The 12,033-nt window shown below is 31.0% G+C and overlaps 1 protein-coding gene across 6 annotated transcripts in view; it reads left to right on the forward strand.

The window, feature by feature from the left end:
• Positions 1 to 12,033, forward strand: part of LOC114124608 (nuclear factor 1 X-type) — a 139,519-nt gene that overhangs the window by 30,036 nt on the left and 97,450 nt on the right. For all 6 annotated transcript variants that reach the window (XM_050208127.1, XM_050208125.1, XM_050208124.1 and 3 more), the window contains exon 2: positions 2,368 to 2,523. In XM_050208127.1, coding sequence (XP_050064084.1) covers positions 2,368 to 2,523 — 156 coding nt within the window. The remainder of the gene's footprint in view (positions 1 to 2,367; positions 2,524 to 12,033) is intronic.

The following is a 12,033-nucleotide window of genomic DNA, read 5'->3' on the forward strand; positions in this document are numbered from 1 at the left end:
TATTTTATACGTTTATAAACTCATAAGCAAAATGGTTTAGACTTTCGTACACTTCTCCATTTCGTATAATTGCTTTCATCAACGTTTCGTTTATAAAATTTAATTAATAATAACTAAATTATATACTTAATTACAATCTCATCTATAAAACATGATTTTGTAGCTATGTTTGGCTTGATTCGTGTAAATTTATTCGTGGAAAAGTTAAGTTAGAACAGATATTATTTTAATGTATCAATGTATAATAAATTAATATAACAATAGGTTATATACATTAAAACATGCTGGCAAGTGTCAAGTAGAAAATGTTACTAAACTAATTACGATTTGCTCGTAATATTATTAGAGAATATAAATTCAAAATATGTCGTCGACACGATTTCAATATGATGTATAGGTACGTGTTTTTGTCTAATGACATTGTTTTGCCAATAGCAAAGTGCGCGTTGTTCTCTGGTTGACCCATTATGCGATTTATTTCTCACGGAACTGTCAAGTTATTGTACAGTCAATAATCGGACTACCAATAAATAGTTAAAATAACAGTAGACGCGTTTCGGCGTTCCCATACTAAAAAACACAAATGTACAAACTACCGGATATAAATATTAACCGATACATGCACACAGCATATTAAAATTCGACTAAAAAATAAGATTTGAAAACAGAATCTAACACCGATGGCGAAGACAAATTTTTTTGTGTGTACAGCATACTGTATAAAAGAGAAATTATATGTACAATTTAAATGGTAAAAGGACTTTAAAACTTGTATTGTATACGTAATAGAACCATGCGTAGATTATTTATTATTTTAATAGATCACTATTTCTCCGTTTTAAATTTTTTTATTGTTATTTATTGTTTGTAATTGCTATAATCAGTGTGTAACGTTTTATGATATTAAATTTATTCTCACTTTTACATCTTTTTATTTCAAAAAATATTCAAGTATCAAAACCAGAATAATTGCATGTTATTATTTTATTTATTTAACTAAAAATCAATTATATAAGGGATTATATAAGTATATAACTTAGTTATAATTTGTAGGCATGTATTATTTGTGTAGTTTGATAGGTAGAGTTTAGATTCAGTATGTAACCAAAGCTCTATAGGTAATTGATTAACGCCAACAACTTATAAAGAATATTAAAGTCTTTAAAACATTATATGTTTTACAAATAAGATTGCGTCTAGACAGAATATCGATTTTCCTCCATATGACTACATTGATGCACAGGATTTCTTAAATCTATCTAGTCTCGCTGTTTGCTGATATGTGATAATTCTATCCAACTTCGTAACTAGTAAAATGGACCTTCCAACATTATTCATCATTCTAATAAATTGCATGTAACTCTACATCAACGTCTGTATTTTCGCTCCCATGCCCCAAATTTCTCTATATAACTACTTTGATAACTCACCAATTATCCGGCTTATGCACATCGCAAACTAGCATGACCCCTCTTTTTCATTCCAACTTATAAATATCCATACATTGAACATTTATATATAAATTGTATCAATCAATATTTTATCATTATACATTTTCAACCCTGTTGTTTTTCTGGGATTGTCTTATACTAAATTATTAAGTAAAATATATTTGCGTATAAAGCCATTATGCCTATGTTATATACAATATAAAATATCTAGTATTATATAATGCATACATTATTCAATGATTATCATACGAATAAACGTAACAATTTTGAATTTCATTAACGAAAAGACTTCTACAGCACACGAATCGCTACAGTAAACAACAGTCTTGTTTGTTTACTGTTGTCGTTGGCGAAACCCGTTTGAAAATTAAAAAAAAAAAAAAAAAATTTGGCAGTTTCCGATCCTAGTGTTTGTGTGCGTACGCATGACGTGCGTATTCTCCAGCATACATACACATCGATATGCCATGCCAATTGCATAAGAAGTCTTGGCCAACGGGGTCACGGCGACGACACGACCACGACCACAGTTGTGTGCGCGTTTGGCAGGCTGTAACGGTCTGGTTGGCACTGGGTCCCGGAGGATCTCGACGTGCGCGATTCCCACTAACCCAGTGCGGTGCGGTGCGAATTGGCAGCACCTCCTGCTGCAACCACGTGCTCAGAACTGTTGCTTAGTGATAACCGAGGTCTGATCGTCCGCATATACTGCACACACTTGTATGTTTACAATACCTGGCCAATATCTGCAGGTTTAGGGAGGGATTCCACGTATACTGTTGTCTATACTATAGCAATTAAGCAATTAACCAATGAACAAATGAGTTGTACCTAATATAATAATAACAATTTTATGATAGTGTAACAACAACGACAATTTTACATTAACCTAACTCTTTTTTTCCTTACCCAACAGGATGAATTTCATCCGTTCATAGAGGCGTTGCTTCCCAATGTCAAAGCATTCTCATACACGTGGTTCAACCTGCAAGCCGCCAAACGCAAGTATTTCAAAAAACACGAGAAACGGATGTCGCTCGAAGAGGAGAGACGGTGCAAAGAAGAGCTGATGGTGAGTTAATCAACTATGTTATTATAATATATTATACTATACTCGTATGTACACAGTTTATACACATACACACACCACCGCCTGGAACTTATATACTTATACTTATATATCATGTACGTACCACCGCCACTGCAACGGTCGAACTGCAGGTGGTGGCGGAGGCGTACGCGCAAAAAATAAAAATAAAATACGAATCGCATCGCATCGCATCGCGTATATAAAAAAAAACTATAATAATAATAAAAGTAAAAATAAAACATTAATATAAACGACGACTCGCGTGATGTACGTTTTATCTTTATATTATGCATAATATACACACATGCGGCGATTTCGAATGTCCCGCGATGTTGACCTGTTCGATTGCCGAGCGGTGGTGGCATTCAGTTCAAGGTCATATATTATTCTACCGTCCGCTGAGGAGTGGTCGTTGTCGTGTTGACGGTCCACACACACAAAACATTACAATATGTATAAATATATGTGTGTATAGTACTCATCTTATTATTCCAGACGAAGTTCTTTTAAATACTTGTCTCGTGCGTGTGACCATCTCCTCACTACCATGATTGCCACCCCTTACGTTATGTATCTTGCGGAGTCAAAAATACTTTTAGTGAACTTCTATCCGATATAATAAGAAAAACATAATATGTCATTATTACGAACAAGTGTGTAAAACTACGATAGGCATTTTATTATGTACATAATATAAGGTATAGGTGAATAAACATCTTTTATTTAAACATAGTATAAGCAAAATCACCGCTGACGGTTGTAGCACATAAGCGCAATACATGACCTTAACGAAACTCAAATGTTCATTAAAAATCACCTTTTTAACATCCAATAAACGTAAATAAATTTTACAAAATTGAAGTGTATTTATAATCATTATTAATTGATGTTTTATAGTGATATTAAAACGTGTTAAATATTAATAAAAATGTTTAATTATTTTAAAGTTGGAAATATATAATGAGTATCTTAAAATTTATGATCCACAGTTTTTAAGAAGTCCGATTTGAATTTTTTTTTAAATTCGTAAAAATATGATACAATAACACTAAACTACAACTAAATTTCTTCACTGTTGTTTTTAAATATAAAATATAAAAATACTACAGTAGATTCTTGTTATGCCAAATCTCAAGGGGAACAGGAAAAATTCCAAGTATCGAACAATTTGAGACATCTAGTTTTTATCAAATTTTATATAAAAATTATAAAATTATAATAAAATATTTAATAAATCAAATTTAAAAAAAAAAATTGTCATTAACGTTTATTTTTGCCTTCCACGATGTCTTGCAGATTGGATAATGCAGAAAAAGCGCTATCTTTGTAGTAGTTAAAAAAAATTTCTTGATGTTTTTATTGCGTGTTTAGCTTATTGAATTGTAACTCTTTATTTGATTTCCTTCTCATTTCGCATGGTTCTTCACCCTCGGTGAGATTGTCGATGGTTATATTTCCATAGTCTAAAAATAATAAAAGTAATATTTGTGTACTTTAAATAACAAAAAACGATTAATTTTATATAAATTTATCAAGAGTAAGACGCTATTGAGTGTAATAATAATTTCAATGTAGTTCGTACCTAGACCGAAAAATCCGAGATAACGATGTTTGACGTCACAATAATCTACTGTTCATATATATTTGCGAACTAAATCTAATGAGCATCAAATTTTAAACTGAAATTCGTGTTAAACAAATTCGCGATTTTGGGCTACTGCAAAAATTGACGATTTACGCTCTTAAGTATCATCGCCGCTAACTTTACAGAACTCAAAGTTTTCTCCATTACTTTGATGATTTATGAAAAATAACCACGAAAAAACCCCAAAATATAATTATTATGTTGTACTCATATTATATGTAGGTACACACATATATCATCTGCTTTTCGATTATGAGTTATAGTCACGGTTGTACAGATCATTTTGAGATATTGAATCTATGATAGCCATTATATTACGTCAAAAATCCTTCCTCCGACGATATAAATCTACGGACTGGTTTGAAGGATGTCCAGTGGCGTCCGGTGAACAGTAATAATATTATTGTCTTGTGATTAATCGGTACCCCGTCGTTGTAGCAATATACATTTATATCCTCGCTTTATGAAGTATGTTTATACCTATGTATGATAACAATCTAAAACAAAACTCGTCGTCTTGTTTCAATACAAGTCAAAAAATTCATCGTATTTTGCATTTGCCAGTCGAATGTCCATTTATTATATAGGTATGAGAAATGAATCAGAACCAATAACTATCGCCGAAAACATTTTGTAATACGTATCTAGTCGATACATACGATTTTTATAGGCATCTTAAACTGTAAGTGAAATGTACTTAGGTATTATAAAAAAATTATTTAAGAAAAACCTAATAAAAATGATACTGTGCGTGCACGTACTTGCTCATAGCGTACATGCACGCTTACATTAAATCTTATAACACATCTATCGCGTTTAGCGATGTAGCATGGCTTGCTGGTATAATATTTTTTTTTCACGCGAAACGAGCTCTTGTACCCATTGCAAAAACAATAATGATAATAACAACAATATTATCTCGTTTTTATTGGATGGGGGAAAAAATCAAAAAAAAAAAAAAAACATCTTCATAAATTAGAACCCACTGACGGTCGTTCGCGTGTGTGCTCGGCGCGCACCAAATCTTTTTTCGTATAACACACACGACACGCGTATATATTATTATTGTGTTATAGCATTGAAACGATGCGACTGCGACCAACTCGTTCACCTCCGTTGGAGTGCATAATATACCTTCGCTTAGTGTCAACCGGATAACGAATGAATCGTATGAATAAAATACGAATAAAATAGTGTAGTAATAATAATAACGATAATGATAAAAATAATAAAAATAAACGACCGAGGCGCATATAAGTGTACTTGTGATCGTGTGCATACTATATTATCATCATAATATATTATGTGTAGCCCATCGCGATTTCCCGTTCCCCTGTGTTAGTAGGTATTACCTGTAGTATGACCAGCGTGTATGAATCCTTTATCCTAATCCTATTATGTACTTAGGTATTATGTACTACTGTAGAGGCACGATCTTGGTAAAAATTATCAGGCAGGCGATCCGTATTCAGTATCTTATTCTTCCATACTTCCATAGTTCTTAATATGTCGTATCAGATAGATGAAACATTAGCTGATATACATCGCCCAAAAACATTGAAAATATTATACATCAGGAGTATAATTTGCGTAGGTAATGCAAAGGTGTACATTTGAATACCAGCCCTTCGGTCTTTATATTTTTTGTATTTACAGTTTTGTTGTTGAAATTGATAGGTAGTTACTAAATCCTTTTCTAACACAAATAATAATAGTATGGCGGTTTTAGACTTTAATTAATTTTTTGTTCATTTTTTTATTTAAAGTCATCCTCACTATATATTTATAAACATTTTAAATATTAAATTATCTTCTGAATTAATTTAAAGTTTTGTACATTTTAATTGCAAAAACATTATCATCTTTTTTATTATTATACATAACTTACGTTTTTCGTTTGTCCCTGTTGAAGAATGTTTGTTCATGATGTTTAATAATAATTTATTTCAATTTAAAATTATGGGTAGGTACCTACCTATTTTGTGAGTGATCCTGATCATAACTAGCTGTTGGTTAATTGTGTCGGTTGAAATGTCTATCGTATTGAATAACGCTATACCAAAACAATCGTATTTTTCTTCATCGTTTCTTCATTTTATTGTTCTCTATTATTGCAAAATATTGCAGCATTTATATATACATATTAATACTCTTTACTTTATTATAAATTTATACTTCATTGATACATGGTGGATTACTATTAACGAAAAATAACACGTTATTCGATGGCGTGGGTATATTGTTACGCTAGTGCTTCTCATTTTCCTTGGTTCGAAGCATAGGTATGCTTGTTCAAAGGAACTTATCATTTGAGCATGTAATTCTTAATATAATATTGTTATTGCGTGTGATTATGAACTTCATTTTGCAGTTGTATGTTATTTACTTGTATACTCCAATAGAAATCGTAAATTTAAACAACCCATTCGTGTATACCTATTAATTATTATAAAAAATAATACACTCGGAATATTTTTTAATAGCAATAATGCAATAAGGCATAATGTGCAAATATTTAATAATAGTGACTTGTACGCGAGATCAGAAGCATTTTTGTGTTAAGAAATATTAATAATGCAAGGTTATCTTTGGACTGTGGCGTACATTTTCTCAATAGTCAATGGTATTTTTTATCCTGTAATTCTTCTAAAGAACTATCTTAGGAACCTTTTAACTGTAATTTAACTAATTCATTTGTAAAGAATATATGATCTTGAATTGACTTATCCACCCTATAAAATAGTAATCATTTCAAAAATTAGAAAACTAAAGAAATACAAATTAATTTTGCTTTAGTAATATAATGTTTTTTTTAGTTGATATAAATCACACGATTAATTTTTTTTATTTATTTAGAAAATGTTATAAATTATAATACAAGGATAATACGACCTGACTGCATAATATGATACCTGATACACTGATACCTATGTATATTTGTTAGTTACTCCGTTTACTCAATATAAATAAAATAGTAAGTTAGAGCCTTACAAGAATTTAACGAAAATTATGTAACTGATGAAAATAATAATCTGTATTTAAATGTCAATAACCGTAGTCGGATTATGTGAGGATACGCTCAAGCTTTTTTAAATAAATATATAGAACAGTTTAGTATTTTTACAACAATTTTGGGTTAGGTTTTGGATACCAATGATACAATTATGTACTGGCGTTCCGCATATATAGTACATTCACCATATAATTTAGGTTATACATATAACTTTATATTATAATCAAATACACTTTGAATTCTATATAAAATTGAATATTTTCTATATATATTATTTTTAATTTAAAAAATGTACGATTACTTTATATTCTAAATAGTTTTGTCCCGAGTCTATAATTTCGTGGCTCTCCGGTAATGGAGAATCACTTCTGTACTGGGTTTGGCAAAAACACTCTAAAGATCCTCCCCACAAATGATCGTTTTGTCAAACAAACAAACAAGAATTGTAAATTGTAAAAAAAAATTAAGTACGGGTGAGCTCTTATGGATATTTTTTTATTTTTAATGAAGTTGTGGTCTTGCAGTAGTAGACATACGTACAGTTATTGTATCAATAATTGAATTCATGAGTCATGTGTTTTTAAATATACATGTATCGGTTGCGTGTGTTTCTTTTCAAATTGTTTACACGCCGAAATAAGTTGCGCAAAGAAAGTTGTTATACTCTATGGTTGTTGGTAAGTACACGTTTATGAAGAAATGACAACGCGCGAGATGACTGGTGTCCCGGCGGCGTGTCTATTTATGGAAAAAGGTCTTTTATAACTGCAATGCGCGAGCGCGTACGTAAACTACTCTCAACAGTTACTTTTTACGGCTTTGGGTTGTTTTTAGAACGATTATAATGTCGCGCCGGGCTCGCAGGACGGCAACGGACGCAAGTCGCAACGCTTGATGATGCAGTAAACATATCTAAGTTGATAAATATTTTCCGAGATTAAAGGGTTCGAATAGGGAATACACGGTTCTCCTGTGTATTATTGTCTATTCAAATGTTGTTAATTACCCATGTAGATGTACGCAATATAGTAATATATATTTTAGGCTATTTCGCTGAGTGGAGAATAACTATGCATTGCCCTCTGTCGTTGACGCATTTCATTGTGTGTTACACACAGCGACGGCTGTTTTAGACTGTGGACCGGATCCCCTGATTTCCGTCCCTGTATCTATTTCATAATAATAAAACAAACTAGTATTATAATTAATAATTATTAGCTATTAGCTATTACTTATTACCGTTCGAATATTCCGGTCGTACGTAAGCCGTCGGCGCCTAAAAATACTATGTCGTTCGCGCCTCACACATTATAATAATACCTAATATATTATATTATTTTTACGTTCCTATGTGACTAAATGTGTGTGCCGCACTTAAGCTGGTCGTTACGCGTAGTACGTATGAACATGTGCAGGGCGATATAAAATAGATAGCAGTTATGGTGCATAATATGCGTTTGGTAAGGCTTAGAGTTGTAATAAACTGATATATCCTGTGCGGGTATTATATATTATCTATGTTTTAAACAATTTGCAAGTAGGCTGTAGGTATAATATGTTATTATAATGTTTTTTTAATATCTTTTTTTTTTGTATGTGCGTGTGTGTGTGTATAGGTAAATTCACGATAAATTGTCGGTAGAATAGTTTGATTTTCAAAAATAGTAGTGTGAGTTTGGATATTAAATTGAATCTAGTTTGTACTACAATGAAATAAAGTTTAAAAATTTCCAGTATTATTTTTAAAATAGGAAAAAACAAACAAAACATTAAAGAAAAACGGGTAGGTACTTAAGTACTTTATACACTCAAATTTAATAAAATCGATTTTACTTTTTTTATGTAACTAGTTAATTTGTAAACAAATAACCGTGGATATTTGAAATATTTATATTATAATTTTCATTATATGGTCAAATTTTAAATTTTATAATTTTTTTTTTTTTTTGAATTATTTATCAGCATGAGAAATGCTTGAAAATTTAATATCAAGATCCTATAAAAGATTTTATTTCTGTATAAAAATATTTAAAATACACGGACATAATATTTTTGTACGTGCATTTGAAGTTAAAATTTTAATAAAAATCGTCAATATTGCAAAAAAAAAAATACAAACTAAAATTTCATAAAAACTTTACTTTTTGTATCTAATTTTTTTAAATGTTATACTTCCTCATACGTAGGTAGTTCATACTTAAACCATAAAATCTAAAAAAAAAGACAATTTTTATAGACATTTTCAGTGTTATTCATAGTCAAATTGGACCTGGTTTAACAATGGTTTAATAGTAGTTTAACAATAGTTTATCTTTTTTGTTATTCATAGACGATAAACTTTACTTAAACCATAGGCTAAGTTTAACGACAAACCTCTGATTTATAAACTAGGTAAATACTAGGTTTAAAGCTGGTTTATTATAAAAATCACTGTTATCTTAATATGTATTATCATTTAATTTAGTTCATTCGTGTTTTAAAAACTTGTGCGTTTTATACTTACGAAAAATGGATATCGGTAATGTACAAAATGTTAGACGCGTAAGAAATTTAAGAAATGTGCATTTTATTAGACAGCGAAAAATATATAAGATTCGTAAAAATCCTTACAACGAACTTACTAATAATGAATTTCGTAAAAAGTATCGATTTTCAAAAGCAGAATGCTTACAAATCGTAAATGAAATTCGTGACTTTTTACCTCGAGCAGTTAACAATCGCGGAAAACCAATTTCGCCGAGCTTACAATTGTTGATTGCACTTCGTTATTTAGCTAGAGGACAAGTAATTATTGATTATGTTATAATGTTTATAGTAATAGTTCATTTATGAATTTAAAACAAATTAAATTACCTATATTATTATAATTTAAGATGCAGGACGACAATGGAGACTTACATGGTGTTAGTCAACCGACAGTTAGTCGATGTTTGAATCGAGTTTGTAGAGCACTAGCATCATTAAAAAATAATTATATTAAGTTTCCATTGACCAATGAAGAGTTAGCTACTAAAAAGGCAGATTAAAGTTAGAAAGTTCCAAATTGGATGAAATTACTTAAGTATTTAAATCTTAAACAACAATACATTAATTATGTTAATTATTTCGTTATTTTCGTTATAAAAAATTAAACAATTTTTAACTGCAATTCATTTTACTGGTACAGTTATTTTTTTAAATTTAATTTTGTTTTAGTTAAGTATAGGTACTTAAGGTATTTACTTAAATGTGATTAGACAATTACATACACACGACATTATATATTTGAATAAAAATATATAATATGAGATTTGGTCGTTTAATTATTAGTCCGTAAGTCCGTCCACAAATACTCGTTAACGCATTTATGAATGTATCAAATTAATTTTATATCTGTTTCATACAGCATGTGATAGAGTGCATTTCGTTGAGTTCAGTGTGTTGTAGATAGTGAAAAAAAAATCATTATATGCACTGAGTGCATTCATTGATACATAAAAATAGATATGTATAGTTACAAACTATTATGCAGACCATTCTTTATGTGCGAAATAGATATATCTACTCATATTATTGTATGCTATAATATCTATTTTAAATTTACAAGTTTTTCGCACATTGAAGTTAGTTGGTAATCATTGCTTAACTATGTAGGCACATTTCCTGTACTACTTTATGCAGTATGATTCTTTTATCTTGGAACAGTAATGTCTTTAAGTATAGGATTTTTAAGTAAGCGACACATAATTATACTAAAATAGTAATTTTACACGTTTCAATGATCTTTAGTATATACCAGGTATATTATACCTAACATTTGTTTCTCTTTTAAAAACTCCTTGTATTTTTAAAGATACCGCCTGGTTCACGATTAAAAAATCGCACTGTATGGCTCTGCATATAATATAACTTATACACATACATGACTCTTGGAATGCATATACATTATTACATTATAACATAATATATTGGTTGATTAATCGTCAGACGGACGGACTAAAGTTGTTAAATGAAAAATAACCGTGTCGCGTTTATTGAAAGTAAAAATGTATATAGACATATAAACGTACGTACAACGCGCGTGCTTGTTTTTGCTTCTATATAATATCAAGTTTATAGGAAGTCGAAAGAATACGCTTGATCGATGTAGTTGTAGTAGTGTATAGTGTGTATAGTAATAATAAGAGTCCGTGACCTATGGTCCGCTCAAGCGCACACACACACGTACCTACTAGGTACATATAATATGCATATTATTCTTCACTACACTTATTGCACGTACACACACATAACTTCACACACACTAGTCACATTCGCATATTATAATATTTACTGTCATATACACGCGGTGCAATTGTGCCCTCGAGTGTCCATCCAAGGTCCTGCGGCAGCCGGAGACTTGATAAAATTTCTGTATGGTAATAAACGGTTTTTACGTAAACTGTTTATATTTATACCTAGGTATAATATATTGTATGCATATGACGTGTGGCAGGCAGCAGACATCGGTGGAATCGTATGGCCTATTATTGTACGCGTAAAATGTGTATTGCATTTGCGGTTTTCGTTTTCGACACATATTTACGGCGTTTCCGTGCGTGAGCGTCTCCGGAATTCCGTCCCTACAGATACTACACAGCAGTTGTTGTCTAGACGGAAAGTATAAATTGCGTCCAGACACATCCCGTGCTGCACTTAAATTAATCGCGTGCCGTCGCTGTAGTCGGCGCGGGGGCTGGACCGTCGTGAAAAAAAAATACTGATTGAAGCCACGACTTTGTCACGCCCCGAACACTATTGCCGAAGACCGTATAATAAACAACTCTCGTCTCCGTCTCGGAACTTTGATTATAAT

Source organism: Aphis gossypii, chromosome X (genome assembly GCF_020184175.1).
Source record: "Aphis gossypii isolate Hap1 chromosome X, ASM2018417v2, whole genome shotgun sequence".
Classification (NCBI taxonomy): domain Eukaryota; kingdom Metazoa; phylum Arthropoda; class Insecta; order Hemiptera; family Aphididae; genus Aphis; species Aphis gossypii.